This window comes from Aythya ferina (genome assembly GCF_964211825.1).
Source record: "Aythya ferina genome assembly, chromosome: 2".
Lineage (NCBI taxonomy): Eukaryota > Metazoa > Chordata > Aves > Anseriformes > Anatidae > Aythya > Aythya ferina.
The window spans coordinates 108,437,502-108,453,633 of NC_140297.1; the positions used below are offsets into that span (position 1 = coordinate 108,437,502).

The 16,132-nt window shown below is 35.8% G+C and overlaps 1 protein-coding gene across 1 annotated transcript in view; it reads left to right on the forward strand.

Annotated features, from left to right (window-relative positions):
• The window catches only part of LAMA1 (laminin subunit alpha 1), a 104,267-nt gene that overhangs the window by 55,986 nt on the left and 32,149 nt on the right, over positions 1 to 16,132 (forward strand). The window contains exons 23-34 of the mRNA XM_084508163.1: positions 1,508 to 1,744; positions 4,162 to 4,305; positions 4,642 to 4,821; positions 5,358 to 5,543; positions 6,431 to 6,558; positions 7,729 to 7,849; positions 7,972 to 8,109; positions 9,952 to 10,073; positions 11,068 to 11,154; positions 11,436 to 11,629; positions 12,444 to 12,586; positions 15,361 to 15,459. Coding sequence (XP_084364289.1) covers positions 1,508 to 1,744; positions 4,162 to 4,305; positions 4,642 to 4,821; positions 5,358 to 5,543; positions 6,431 to 6,558; positions 7,729 to 7,849; positions 7,972 to 8,109; positions 9,952 to 10,073; positions 11,068 to 11,154; positions 11,436 to 11,629; positions 12,444 to 12,586; positions 15,361 to 15,459 — 1,779 coding nt within the window. The remainder of the gene's footprint in view (positions 1 to 1,507; positions 1,745 to 4,161; positions 4,306 to 4,641; positions 4,822 to 5,357; positions 5,544 to 6,430; positions 6,559 to 7,728; positions 7,850 to 7,971; positions 8,110 to 9,951; positions 10,074 to 11,067; positions 11,155 to 11,435; positions 11,630 to 12,443; positions 12,587 to 15,360; positions 15,460 to 16,132) is intronic.

Sequence of the window (16,132 nt, forward strand, 5' to 3'; positions counted from 1 at the left end):
CACCTTTGGTAATTTGCTAGCATTCCTTTAGCTGACAGCTTCACAGTAAATAATATGGAATTACTTCAAGGTATTTTAGTTACTTTCATGATGCAACAATACTGAGATCTGCAAATAGGAGTCTCATCTCAACAGAGGCTGCAATGAGTTGGAATAGACAACAGTGGCAATAGTTGAGATGTGGTACAAAGTCTACTGGCAAACACGGGAGAGTCTTCTTCATGTTCTCGAGATGTATGAAATGGAGAAAGAAATCCCAGCGGTCTGTTTTTACAACGTAGACTGAATGAGTGGCGTACTTCATGTTTCTTGCATTTTTCTCAGTATTCAGCATCCATTCCTGGGTGCAGTGATTGAGCAGAACTTCAGTCATGTTCTGCTTATGACCCGTTTCAAGTCAGGTGCTGCACACATTTAATTGTACCTCAGAATCCTTATTTATCCTTACCACATATTTTTATTATTATGATGCTTAAAATAGGGTTTAGCATTCAGAATTGTTGACCTTTACAACTTTGGCTCCTAAGTATCATTAAACCTGTTTGGTTGTAAAGTGTATTAGACTATGTACCTAGTGCTGATAGAGTAAAAACTCTGCTTAATACAAATAGAGTGAACAAGAAATGTAAAGAACTCTAGAGAATACACAAAGATACTAATAGATTTTGTGGGCCTTTGTGCGGAGTGCTTTTACAAGGTAAGGCTTTTCATCTCAAAGAAATTATGAGAAAAAAAGAGTTGAGGAAAATGCTCATAGTCAGGTGAGGATAGATGGAAAGAAATTTTTGTTTGCACTGTTAGAAACAACCACAGAGGAAAACTGGACTTCAGTAACCACTGATGGGAAATTAAGACTAAAGATAACAGCCAGTCTGCCTCAAAAAAAAAGGACAACAAATTTTAAGTACAACCACTTTGCAAATTTGTTAAAACAAGTTCAAATTGCTGATTGAAATGTGGGCTCTGCCAGGGATAAGTGTTCCTCTGGCACTGAACTGCATCTTTGGATTTTGTAAGATTCTCGGTTCCTGATCAATTAACAAATGAAGCTTGAGCAAGATGGAAACTCTATTAATGCTCCCTGAAATCTTCTAAGAACGTTAGTATTAAGATTTGTCTATTCTATTTATAAAATTATTCTATTCATATGTATTTCCTTCATCTAATATTTATATCACATTATTGTAATTTATTTGCTAAACACAGTACTTTAAATAAGGTCTTTTGGAATTTTATCTTCTGGAACTGTTTCCTTCAACTCTTGGTTCCCAGGTCTGGGAATCAACGAATCTTCTTACTTTTTACAATTCACTGTTTACTAGCAATACAATTCTTTGTTCAAATACAAATTAAGCAATCCTATGTTTATATGGAAGTTCTTCCCTTTTATATTGTGTAGTAATTGTTGACAAACATTGAGTTTTAATGGCCACTCTAAATTTATAGTCCTGTTTCTGCTGTTAACAAAATTGTTTTTAAAGACTATTTATTATTTTTTCCCTCTAAGGCTTGCAACTGTAGTGACACTGGCTCAATCAATCTCCAGTGTGATGTATTGACTGGTCAATGCCAGTGCAAAGCTGAATTTGGAGGACAAGACTGTTCCAGATGTGCATTAGGCTACAGGGACTACCCAGACTGTGTTGCCTGTGACTGCGACTTAAGTGGAACGACAGCAGAGATGTGTGATGATACTGAAGGACTTTGTGGGTGTGAAGAAGAAACTGGCATCTGTACCTGCAAGGTACTGAAATATTCAGACTTTTTTGAGACAGCACTGAGGCATTCTGATCATTTATTTCCTAAAACTCATGGAAGCTCTAGGGCTGAAAGGGACTTAATCTGCATCCTTCCTTTGAGATATTTCTGAGTACACCTAAATCACTCCCAATGGATTTTCTGTGCCAGTGCTAAACAGGTCTTATGATTAGTCAGCTGGGTTAAAAACTGTTGGATGAGGTTCTCAGTTAGGGCAGACACTGCTGCAAGGAGCAGCACCAGCATTACCAACATGCAATTGTTATTTCTCTTACAAATTCCTGTGATAATAATAGACAGTTTGCCTCTCCTACCTCCCTCTGTTTGGTTTTAAGTATCCAGATAATTTTATTTCCCATTTGTGGTCATAAAATTATTGCAGAACATTACTGTAGTTCTCTGTTAGACGAAACTCAGGGAATTGAGGTGGATGTGTGTTAAGAAGTCAGGATCAGATCTGTTGTATCCTAAATCATGAGAAATCATTTCTAACTTACTAATGCTGAATCCTTCCTAACTTTACAAAACAACTGTACATTTGATAGAACACTGCTGTCTTTCAAGTTTTTTCAGGAGCTGGCATATTTCACAACAGTCTCACTGAACTCCTAAATTCAAATTGATTGCATTTGCTAAATGTAAAATCCATGTGTTTTTTCTGTGTTAAGTGAATGTCTATAACCACATCGTTCTTACAGTACATTCAGAATCCTATTTTTCATGAATTAGTTCTGTAAGATGTAAATGAATGAGGGCTGGGGATGCATTTGTCCTGCTTTTTCTTTTGCTGCAAGATTTCTTTCTGCCACACAAAAGGCAAGTACACCTTTTTTGAACAGGACAAAGCATTAGCTATGAGTTCTGGGATAAAATTTTTGCAAACCTTATTCAATATATGAGACTAGTGCTAGAGACTTCAGTGTCACTATATTTCTCTGTATGATGTAAATGCCTTCTGATACAAAAACTATGCCATCTGAACTGTTTTTAATGACATAGTTTTTATGTTTTATTTATGGAACCTCCTTTTTGCCTTGCAAATAGTGCCAATAACAGCTCATAACTCATGGATTATTTTGGGGTTGCTATTTGAAAGGATATTTTTCCAATACACATAGAGAATTGAAGACCGATATTCTGATTCAATGAGCAAAGATTATGTTTCTACCTCAAGCCAGGGAAATTCTATTCCTTCATATCATAGAGTCTAAGAACACTCTGTAGTCAGTTACATTTTTGAGTGTAGGTCACATTGACTGATATCATCTTGAGTTTTCTAAGACAAACTCTGAGTTTAAGACAGTATCTTATTAAAAAGTTTGTTTCTTTCTTAATTTAGAAGTGTAAATTCCTTACTGTTTTGACAGAGAATCATTTCACTCTCTGTGTATAGTTAGCATGTCTACAGCTTCTTTCATTCTAGATTTGAAAGCATTTTAAAAAGCTAATTAAATGTTAGAAAGCTCCAGTGGAAAAGCTATTTTATTGTTATCCTCATTATGTAAATAGAAAAAAAAGGGGTACAGAGAAGTTTTTTCTGCTTATACAGACGTGGTTTTATTACACGTAGGAACAGCGTATTAATTCAGATGTTAAGAGTCTGCATTTGAAAATCCAAATTATATGATAGCAAGAAACCAATAAGTGCAAAATGGAGAATTTCAACATTTTGCTTAATTTGATTATGTTGCAAGTTCAAATGTATGTTTTCTATGCTATAAAAAAAAGCAGTGGTTAAGAATAACTCCGGTATTATTGCTAATAATGTAGCCTGAATGGACATTGTTGTATTAAAACAGAAGAAACGTTAACTACAGAAATATAATAGAATGTTTTTTGTTTGATTGTTTGTTTTTTGAGATGGTGGGCATCTGTTCATGAAAGACATGGTGATAGAAAACTTACTTCAATGCAACAAATGTATGCTGACATAGGCCTCTGTCCAATCTTTTTATTAAGGATGGGATCAACACAGACACTAGTTTTTCTAGTGTTTGTTCAAGTTGGATTTACCAGTGGAGAACTGAGCATACAAACACACGGGACTAGGTCCCCTGATTTTTATTCATCCTGAACAGCTTCTTTGGCTTTGAGCCTGTTTTTCAGATGGGGAGGGGGGTTAGGGAGACACTTTTCTGTCTTTAATGGAAAATACATAATTGGTAATTTTAGTTAGAAATTTGAATGCATGAGTTTTGTTTGAATGTTCCATGTTTTTGGTAAAACAGCATTACGTAGTAACAATAATAAAATCTCCTGCATAGTAAACCAGAATAGATACAATAAATTACTAGCTGTTATATAGTTTATATACCCACTATTTTTTCTTCTAATAAGAGCCATCTTTCATTTAGCTAGCAAAGTAACATGAGTGTGTTGCTGTGCTTTTTTTATTTCCTCCAGGAAAATGTATTTGGGCTGCAGTGCAGTGAGTGTAAACCTGGAACTTTTGCTCTGTCTGCTAACAATTCACTGGGTTGTACTCCATGTTTCTGCTTCGGTCTGTCCTCATTTTGTTGGGAAGTAGAAGATCACGTGAGAATTCCTGTAAGTAAAGTGACATAAATGTATGGATGCTGTTTGTTATCCTCATGGTACCACTCTAGCATGCTGAAGGCTGCATACGTTTCATGAATCAGACTGAATACAATAGGTTAGCTCACAGAGTCAGAATAAAAAAGAAAGCAGTCTTCTTTCTGAAAACGTATCTTTCACTGTTCACTTTTTGTTTTTAATAGATATTAAAAATGTTTCCCAATTTTTTGGCTTGGGATGTTATTACTATAAAATAGACTGCTGACTATCTCAAAGAAGCTGTGAACAGTATATTACACTAGGATAGAATATTTTCCTTACATTAATCTATTACTCTTCATGTTGTAGATAACCCTAACTCCTGACCAGTCCATTCTGCATGTAGTAGCTCCAAGTAACCTGACTGGAACAGTGGAAGGAGTATTTTCACAATTTTCTGACATTTTACTGGATGCTACCATTGTCAGAAAATACTTAAATATAGAAACATTTTACTGGAGGTTACCAGAGCAGTTTCAGGGAGACCAGGTAAGACAATTAACTAATTGGAATGCTTTGTTGATCATTCTTTGTTGTATAAATGTCACTCCTTTATTGTATAATAGTCACTTTTTGAATGAACTTATTTACAGCAAGCACAAATAATACGTTTACATTACCTTTTACTAATGAAATTTTTCTTGACCCTGTAAATGGTAGCACCCATATTTAATTACTGTGTTACTCTTCGGAGATTGTATGTGATATATTCAGTTTTAGTTTAGAAACTGAAAAGAGCTTTCAGCCTTGACAGTAGATTCAGAATATAGATCATGGAATGGTCTGCTTAGGAATTAAGTGAAAGTTACACACCTTGAAAGAATAAAAGAAGAAACTGTGCCTGCTATTTAGAAATACACATTTGACCTTGGTACAAAAACTGCTGAGTTTAAGTCAATTTTCATGTTTTATTGCTAATTCATCAAGGAACTGTCAGTTTTCAAATCTTCTGATGACTTTAAAATATTTTCAACTAGCAGCTATAACCTTGGAATAAATAAAATAATAACTTTATATCCAAACAGCTCATGGCATATGGAGGCAAGCTGAGATATACTGTTGCTTTTTATGCTTTGGATGGCTTTGGAACTTCAAATTTTGAGCCCCAGATTCTAATGAAAGGGGGTCGTACCAGCAAATTGGTCATCTATGTAGACATCCCTTCCCCAGAAAATGGAGTAAGAAGTGACAAGGAAGTGGAAATGAAGGAGGTAAGCTGAAACATTGGTGTGGAAATGGGGACGTTTATATTCTCTGAGCTTTTATAGAGAAGGTGCATGTATATAAGTAAATAAAAAATGCATACTTGATTTCAACTAGGCTGAATAAAAATAGAGTACTTGGATTAAAATGCATCTATTTTATAACAAAAATGTCTGGAAAAATCTCGTTATAGAAGCAGATAACATTTTGACATTGTTTCCTCTTTTGGAAGTGCTGAAGGTGTGTTTGTGCTTTTCAAAGACAGACACAGATTTCAATGGTAAATGACATACTGCCAGGTATTGTCACCATCAGTCAGTCTCACAGTTTTGTAGCCTGTCTGTTATACTCTCAGCCCAGGATTATCACATGGGACTTGAATCTTAGCCTAGCAGGAGCATTAAGTTTCAGTAGTGCTCACAGGACAGTTTCAGAAGAGAGAAAAATGACATTATTTGGTCCTAAGACTCTCTGCTGCATGGGGCTGAGGTTAGGTCTAATCTCTCTTCTTGACAGGAGGCACGACACAATTAAAGCAGATGTCTTTCTAACTACATGTAGGAAGAGTGGTGTGAAGTCCCTGTTCTTTGTCTATCCAGGTTCTCTAGATCTAGGAAAAACAAACAAACAAACAAACAAAAAACAACAAACATACAGATCTGGATTGCTGTCCTGTAGAAAATGGGTGTGGAGGCTGGAGGCAGAGAAGGAAAGGAGAGGCAAATGTTATAAAATTAGTCTTGTTCTAACATGGAGCTAGAAGTTGGATTTTCTGGGACCAAGCGTATAGACATAGTCACTGACTGTATTTCTGAAAGAGAGTGTGAAGAAGAGACCACTACCTTTAAGTGAGCTTGAACACTCATGGTTTTAATAATGTGTCATGTTCCCCTAGGATTCTTGGAAGTATTTTAATTCTGTGTCTGAAAAGCCTGTCTCACGTTCTGACTTCATGTCTGTGCTAAGCAATATTGAATACATCCTTATCAAGGCAGCCTATGGCCAAGGATTACAGCAAAGCAGGTAAAGCAATCTCTGACTGCATTTACTATAATGTAACTTAGAAATAGTACCAGATGAACCATACAGTAAAGATTTAACTCAAATTAGACATATTTCCAATTTCCTATTTATGACTTTTATTGTTCTTCATCTGATAAGAAAACATTTATTACCTTTAATGTGAAGCAGAATCTCTCTTTAATTCTTTCTGTAAAACACTAAATGTCTCTGCTGTTTATTTTGATAGAAAAGCCCATAAAAAAGCATAAAGCCTTACAGGCTGATGCAGTGGTCTGCAGGTTGGGCAATATAGTTAAAAGATTTCTAAATTATTTCTTCCCCATCTTATTTTTATAGGTATTGAAATTTTTGTTTGTTTTTGATTTTCTGGTGGAAGAAATGAAACACCTGATCCTCTGAGTTCATTTGTACAAATCTAGGTCAATCCTGTAGCTTCATGTACTATGGACAGTGGTAGCAAAGTATTCCCACCTCAGAATTGTAACATTTGACTGCAGTTTTGAACAGAACTAAGTTACTAATGAAAGGAAGGAGATGGTATATGATTATCCCATCTGTTTGTTTAGAAACAAGACAAGCAGAGATGCTTCCAGTGAAAATTCTTACATCTTTACAGCTGTGAAGTAGAGCAGATCCACCTCCAGATTTGGGATTATATTTGATTCACAGGCTGTCAACTATATTTTTGCTAGCTCTGTCAAAACATCTGTGGAACAGAGCTGATGTATTTCTTTTTAGTATATCTGAGGCCATACTGCATAGTCTTGCATGGAGGATTTGTCAGCTTTAGTGGACCAATGGAAATCAACCCATATTACTTTAAAGTACTTCTGATTTGTTTGCTGTATGTCCTGAAATCCCATACCTAGGTAAAAACAAACAAACAGATTTTATTGAGATGTTTCCACAGACTCATAGAATAGTTTGGGTTGGAAAAGACATTAAAGATCATCTAGTTCCAAACACCCTGACATGGGCAGGGGACATCTTTGATGTGGAAAATGGAATCACAGAAAAACGTGTATGTGTGTATGTATATATATATGTGTGTGTGTGTATATGTGTATATATATATATACATGCACATCTTGAAATATTAAAAAAGTTTGGATAGTTCTGCTGCTAGGACTTTTCTAAATGTTCATGCTGTCTTCTGCATGTATCTTGTAGAATTGCAAATATCTCAATGGAAATTGCAGTGAAGTTTGAAGAGATGCATCGAGGCAGATCTAGAGCTCACCTTATAGAGCAATGTAGATGTCCTGCTGGTTATACTGGATTTTCCTGTCAGGTACTAAATCCTCAAATCCTTTCTTAGTTAGATAATAAAAAGGTCACATAAATGGTTTTTGTTCAAAACTGTTGGCAGCCATGTTTTTTTGTTTGTTTTAATTGTGTTCCCCTTACACACAGAGCTGTGCTCCAGGATACTACAGGGAGAAGCCTACAGAACTTGGTGTAAGAGAGTCTCATACTATGATAGCACGTTGTTTGCCGTGTCAGTGCAACAATCACAGTGAAACCTGTGATCCTGAAACTGGAAAGTGCTTGGTATGTACACTTTATGCATTTTTGCATTGGTTTCACCTGAGCATATAATGGCTGTAACCCGTGAAAGGATTTTTTGGGAGAAGTATGTGTATGTACTGTTTGGAAAAAGTATAACTTCCCCTCCATCTCTACAAAAAAAAAAAAGAAAACATGAGTGCTAATTTCCTTAGGGGTCCATTCAGTAAAATTCTCAAGCTTTTTGAGCATTGACGTCTTCAAAATCATGAAATATTTTAGGTTTAATTTCATTTTAAAAACAAGTTCTGTGTATCAGTTCAATATATCCGTTTATTTTATTTTTTATTTTTTTTTTTATTATTTTATTTTATTTTTTTATTTTTTATTTTATTTTTTTTTTCCTGTGTTACTTCTAGTCTTCACTTTCTTGGCCTGGCCAAGGTCTGCTTAATCACACAAAAAGGTGTGAAGTAAAAGGAGTAAGGCACACCATACCACAGACTAGGTCAAAGTCAAATTCTGTGTCTCTACTGAAGAGAATATATTTCAATTTTCTTTAAATTTGTTTTTTAGTCTTTTTTTTTTTTTTTTTTTTTTTTTTTGAGACTTCCAGAGAATAAAGTAGGCTAAGGATATGTTTCAGCTAAGTTAATTTTTTCACTTCCCTCAGTTTGTTCCAAAGGTTGCAAAGAGGTTCCACTTATGACTAACACATTGCCTCTTGTCTTGTCAGCTAACCAAATACAACATGCTGTCAGTTCTCTGCTACAGTTTAATGAGCAGATATTATTTCCTAATTTTTTTTTCCTAACTTTTTTTTTTTTCATTTTTTTGCAACTTTTTTTTTCAGTTGCTTTTTTTTTCAGTTGCTCCAGTAGTGAGTTGGTTAGTTCAAAGTCTTCTGCTGATTTTATTTTTGAAGCCATTTTTTAAATTAAGTTTCCTCAGTCCCTCAGGCTTTTTGTAAACTATTATTTCGCCTAAAATATGAATCTCATGAGTAAGAATGATGGTTCTCATTGCTATGAGGCCAAAACACATGGGTCTTTCACACCAAAGAATAATAGTCATTCATCCTCTCAGACTCTCATTGGAGGGCTAGCAAGTCACCCACATGTTACAATTGCTCAGAGATTTCCATCTGAGTAGTGTAGGCAAAAGAAATGGTTTTCACCTCTGACTTCTGCTCCCATACAGTAATAGACTGCATTGTTACTGCTTACTGTACTCAGCTAACCTCTGAAATCTATACACTCACAAGTAGAAGAATCATAGAAAAAAGGAGAAAAGAAAGAAATAAATTGAATTTTATTCACTTAGGAGACTAGTCAATTAAATTATGTTTATATCACTGATTTAGTGTTTTAACATTAATAGCACTGGCTACTGATCAGTACTCAAATTAAGTATAGTGTCTGTGAGTCCTAACAGTGATTGTTGTTTGGCTTATAGCAGTGAAATGCTTTTGCTAAAACACTGATTTTTTTTTTTTTCTTTTTGGTCCAGGTATCCTATTTAATTTTTCCATCATTTGCTTTTTTTTTTTTTTTTTTTTTTTTTTTTTTTTTTTTTTGCTTTGTACTGTGATTCCCTAGCCTGAATTGGATTAATAGAAGCAGAAATATATAAACCTTAATGGAAGTTGAGAACAGATATTAGGTCAGCCTGTCTGCTAGGGCATTCACATAATGGAAAATATGCTGGCATTCTGCTTATTTTTGCATAAAAAGTCCCTCTACCCAGAGAATGCTGACCAATGGGTGGTGGCATTTAGAGGCGATTGTCAAAGACCTTAGGCATTTATGGATTGGGGAGAAGATAAAATTCCTCTTGTTGTTTGTTGTTGTTTTAAACTGTCTGAATTCATTTTCTTTTGTGTATCAGAACTGCAGAGATAATACAGTTGGTGATTACTGCAGTGCTTGTGCCCCAGGATACTATGGTAAAGTAATTGGATCTGTCAACGACTGCTCTCTTTGTGCCTGTCCCAGAGCCAACCCTGTTAGGTAACCAGAACTTATTAAATCCAATGTATATTTTAGCATTTCATATGCCTTGTGGTGTATGTCTCATCTCCTACTCCCCCGACTCTATGGCAACAGGAGATTGTTATTGTTACATGTTCTTAATCTTTAGTCATCTGAAAGCTACCTATTTTAGTAAGTAGAACTTGCATTCCGGGGTTTTCACATCTAGTGATAACTTTGTGAAGTTTTAAAATAAAAAGATTAACTAATAGATACACATCTCCTGTGTGACTGATCTATTCTCTAAGAATAGATCAGTCACACAGGAGATTTTATGGATTTTATGGATAATGGAGAAAGATGCTCTGACATATTTTAGTTTCAAATGTAGTTCCCTTTCACTCAGCTCTCTTGCCTTTTCTCATCTGTAAAATGGTGATGAAACAATAGATATAAATCAAGATGTTGATTTCTTTGGAGTATTTTTGGCAGCGGGCTCTACCAGTACAGAAAATTTGAGACCTCCTCTGTGCTCAGGGTGCTGATCATTGGCCATGTAGAGGGCTATACAGAGGTAGGAAAGGGTTCACACAGCCAAGATTTACTTGAAATTGGCTGCATCCTTAAGGTGGTCACCAGAACTTTCCTACTGGAACAGGACATAGCTGACAGCCTCCATTCTGACACACAAGAGGCATAATTTCTCTGCTGCTCTGAGGAGGGTGAAGTGGGAGAGGTCACTAGTATTAAATGACTCATTAAAAGTCTCTTTCAATTTGTTTATGCAACATCTGTTTTTCATTGTCTTATCTTTCAAACTGAAGGTCATAAGATGCTTTAGCATAGTATACAGTAATGGATTTGCATCAGGAATGCAAACTTTTAAATTCAAAGCACTCATTCTAGCCCATTGCATCATATTGAGCAAATGATGCTGTTGCTTACAAAATTTGACCTGTGGCTGAAAGAGTTCTCTGTCATTGTATGTTTTCTTATTTATGTGCTAGCAGGTATTTGTTTTTCCTTCCTCCAGTTTTAGTCCCACTTGTGTTCTAAAAGGTGTCCAAGATTACCACTGTGATGCTTGTCTCCCAGGATATGAAGGACAATATTGTGAAAAGTGAGTTGTACACATTGTTCCCACTTGTCCCCAAACTTCAAGGACAGTTTTGATTAATAAAAGCTGTATGTAGTTGTTTATAGCTGTATATAGCTGTTTATAGTTGGAATTGATCATTCAGTGTTTATAAATAGGCATATGAAAATGTGCTCAAGGATTTAGAGTGACTTGTCAGTTACTGTTTGGAAACTATTAATTAAAAGTCTATCAGTGTCTCAAATATAACATCTGATTTTATGATGATCCCCTCTGATGTTGATGTCCCATTCTTCCCATTGTAGGTGTTCCCTTGGCTATTACGGTGATCCTCAGCTGCCTGGAGGCAGCTGCCATCCATGTCGATGCAATCCAAGTGGCTCTGTTCACGTTAATTGTGATCGTGCCACTGGCAAGTGCCTCTGTAAGCAGGGAGTGACAGGACAGCTCTGTGAGGAGTGTGAAGCAAGGCATCTTCTTGTGGAAGGAGAGTGTGTTTGTAGGTGAACGTGTTTACTTTTTCAGTGGGCTTTAGTTTGTTCCAGTGATACTTATATGCACATTATTATTACTTGAGTGTTTTTATGTCGAGTCCTATTCTTTCTATGAAAGAAAGGAATATTAAGAGCTTAATATCTCTGTAAAGCAGGGGGGTTAAACTAAATAGACAACATGTAGAGGCCCCTTCAAACCTCAGCCATTCTGTGATTCTGTGAACACAGAGGATACTGCAGTACAAACCATAATATCAGACAAGCAGTTAATCCTTAAATTGGCTGAGATAGTACTACAAACAAATTTAAGTTCTGTATGAGACAGTGGATAGCAGGATTATCCAGCAAGTGTGGTAATCTGATTTTATAATGAACTGGGAATAATAAACTGGAAAAACTCAGGTTTTGCTTTATACAAGTGAAAAAGAAACAGGGTATAAATGTAATTTTACCACATGGGCTTGGATTCCCTGTCATTAGAACCTGTTTGGTGAATGTTAATGGTATCACCCTGTATTTACAGCAATACTGTTAATAGATGCAATATCCATACTATATATATAACAAGCAGCTTGGTAGCCAGCAGGATCAATGTGGCTCGAATGTGTGCTAACATAAGGAGAGTATGTTTGGAATAGATCCACTTCTGGGGCAAGTGTGGAAGAGCAATAGTACAAACCTGCATATTCAAAATTACTGAATTCTGTCAGTTTTAACACAAAACGTAAAGGTACATACTGTGTAAACAACAAAAATAATCACACCAGTTTGTTTTTTTAACACTAATATTGCTTTCCTTTTCTGAAATTGTTTCTCTAGCTTGTGATGACAACTGCACAGGAGTTTTGCTAAGTAATTTAGATAATCTCAACCAAGCCATACTTTCAGTGAACCTCACTGGTATTGCCCATGTGCCCTATGGGGTATTGTCAGAGATGGAGAATGCAACAAAACATCTGAAGGTAATACAATCACACAAATAGTAGAAATATTTAGTCACACCTTTAAAGCAAAACTTGCAGCCACTAACATGTGCCAGAAGTTTAAATGAAGTCTTCTTAAGTTCATGGCTTTAATATGTGTCTGTAAGTGAAGTACCAGATTAAGATCTTTACATTTGTTATAGAAATACATCTTAAGCCGCTTAGATCCCTGTATTTCTTTCTTTGTATTTGTTGTACAAGCATTTAAATTAATGCCTGAATGTAATTTTCAATCATCTCTGATTGTTGAATGTGCTATATGTGCATGTCACACCTGGATTATTTGGATCCTTAGTATTGGCCCAGATTTACTGAAAGTCAGCAGCATAATTTTCAGCAATGAAATAAACACCTGGCCAGGTCCCTTTTTGGTCCCTTGGCTAAAGATCTGTCAAGGCTGTTCCCTCAGATTCCCAGGGAAGAAAGAGTCTGGCAGGCTGCTTCCCTGTTATGCAGGGCTCCTTGGATGCAGCAATTTGCTTTCCTTATAGTTATGTGGCAGTCCAAGTGCCTTCCTCTGTACTGTCAGGAGACAAAAGTCAGGCAGAATATTTATGTTGGACACTTTCAAACTGCTCGTTGCACATTTTACCTCCTAGTTTCCTGCTGCCTTAAAGCATGAAATACCACATTCTGTGGTCTTAGAGGTTCAGTTATTGTAGGTGAATGTGGACTCTGCACAAAGTCAGAGGTAAACAGAACTATTCCCTTCCTCATGACTACTAAAATAAGCATATTTATCAATAAGAATCTGCTGAGCAGTAACTTTAGCAAGAGAAGCGCTAAAACAGAAGAAAAAATAGCCTCTTTCTATTCCACTCTATCACAACAAAATCAGAATAAAAGCCTTCTTGTACTGATAGATTTTGCAAATTAAGAGTTTTAATTAAAATTTCATTATTTAAAATGTGAGGTAGGCTGAATTCTGATCATTGTGCTTTGAACTATTAATAATTACAGTATCTGAAGGCAAGCTGGGTTAAATAACATGTATCTGTGTCAGCAGAGGTAGTCTTATCCTTTAGTTTTAGATGCTAACATTTTAGTTATAAAAATTCAGTTATGCTTCCCTTCCTGTATGCCATGAAGGCACAAACATACCAAATTATTGTAATACTTTAAGGATACAATTGACTTGCTTCCTCTAACTGTTTTGCATTTTTGTAGGAGCATCATCTTCTGGGAGCATAAATATTAATCAATATGTAACATCTGTTTAGCACTTCAGTTATAAAACACTCAAATCATATGTAAAACCAAAAAAATTGGTTTAATACATACCTTTTGGTATTAAAATCAAATCAGCTGTCACTCTCTTGTAAGTGCACTATTTAAGGGATCTAAAACTGATACTAAACCTCTTGTGACTTAGTTTATTCTGTTTGTGTAAGGCCACAATGTTCTTTGAGCAATTTAGTCTTGAGGATAAGTTGGTAGTCTCATAATTTTTCTGTTTTGGAAGCAAGTATTCCCATCCTTCGGGCTAGTGAAATATTTCCTTTACTGTTTGACTTGTACAAAAGTAACTGTACCTGGAAGCTGGAAAATCCCTAGTTTTATTTATGTGAATTACAGGTACTCTCTGAAGGGCTGTCCCCTCCGTTGTATTGAATCTTTACCTCAAGCTGGTTGCTCAGGGACTCTTATTCCTTCTTTTCTGGGTGTGGGTTTTCAGTAATGAGAAAGTTATCAGACTGTCTACTCCTTATTGTGTCTGCACCTCTAATCCATCTGAGGACATCAGTAATTCTGTTTTTCTAATTAAAGCCCCCTGCTTTACTCCTCATGACATGCCTGGGCATATTTGCTATCCAATTCTGGGTTTCTGAACTCAGCTTTTAAAAAAAATATTGCTGTGCCTTGTCCCGGGAGCCTCAAGAACTTCAGCTTCTACCACAATTTATCTCACTTATTTTTTCCTCAACCTGAGGAGAAGACTCTGAAATTTTCATTTGACACAAGGCTGTGTGGTAATCCTGCACACTCCTTTAAAAAGCTGGGCAAAATAATACTTGTGATGTTTATAGTGGTTCATTCTGAAAGATCTGAAATCTAAACATAACTTTTTACCAGACATGCCCTTCTTGTAAGAGATTCCTTACATCACTTTGCATCAGTAGAGAAGTGGTATTCTGTTGCAGGCCTTGACTGTATCAAATATGATAAAATTGGGTACAATGGCCTATTTATTGCCATATAGAGCAGTTTTGAGGTGGCCTTGAAGTCATATACAGACTATTATTGATTAGAGTATCCACAGGGGCAGGGTTGCTTGTGTTATTGGAGTGCCAAAAATCTTGAACTTCTGAGTACTGTGCACTGGATTTGACCTTGAAACAGCTCCAGGGCCATCCTCACAGATGTACACTAAATACAGCTGTTTTGACAAGCTGCTGAAACTGTAGCAGCTGTGGGACTGGATGGAAACATTTAATTTGATGGGCCTTTGAACTTCTCAAAGTAGCTTATTTGGAGAGCTCAGACTGGTGAAATGGAGAATCAGGAAAGCAGAACATTATGCTTCCCTCTTATTACTTGATTAAAAGTGAGACAGCTGGATCTAGAAATTTGTTTCCTTATCTAAAGAAATGACACACTTTGTTGCATCAACTCCTATGTATGTCTCAAGTGTCTTGCAAATCAGTCATTTAAAGAATATAAAAATGGTGTAAATAGTGTGCATAGTTATTTTCATCCCATGCATTTTCTGGAAACACAATGAAGTCTTTAAATTAGTGTGTTGTTTCTTATAGGGGTCTGTTATTTCTAGAGAAGATCCAACTTACTCATTAGCTACAGCAGAAGAAAGTCTTCTGAGTTTATCTGGAGGTTTTGCTCAGTTGCCTGAAGAGGTAGGTACTGACGACTTTATTCTTAGCCTTTGTGGAGAGAGTCTTCATAGCATTGTATATAAATGCCAGAGTGTTGCTTAGACATATATATCTAAGTTGAAGAATTGAGTGACAGAATTCTGTCGATTCTGTAGTCTTTATGGGGAAAGAAATTAATTGACCTTTGGAAATCTTCAGCAGACGACAGTGTTTTATGATATTGTACAGGAGATTTACATTGTTTCTGTTGAAGCTCAGTAGCTTTTTAATTATTTTAAACACAATGCTATAAATATTCAGCAGTGACACAATTTTAAATTAGCTCCACATGCTATAACCAGTGAAAAGAAAAGTTCTTCGGTTTTAGGGCCTTAAATAATTTCTGAGAAAAAAAAAATCTGCTTTTATGCAACAAACAACATTCATGTTTTTTGTTGTTTTTGTTTGTTTGTTTGTTTGTTTGTTTTAACACCAGAAAAACTTTACATAGGAAATTGTCACTAATTCTTTGTCCATTAGTTCTCATTTGATCACCACGTGTACCTATAGTTTGCCGAGCATGTGTGACTAATATAACTAGGCGCTTGCACTAGCAATATTGTTGTTGCTAAGAGTGATTGTCTTTAAAAGTACATGGTGTCTATTATATTAAAAGAAACAGCTTTGGTAATTACCTAAATTATATGTAAAAAGT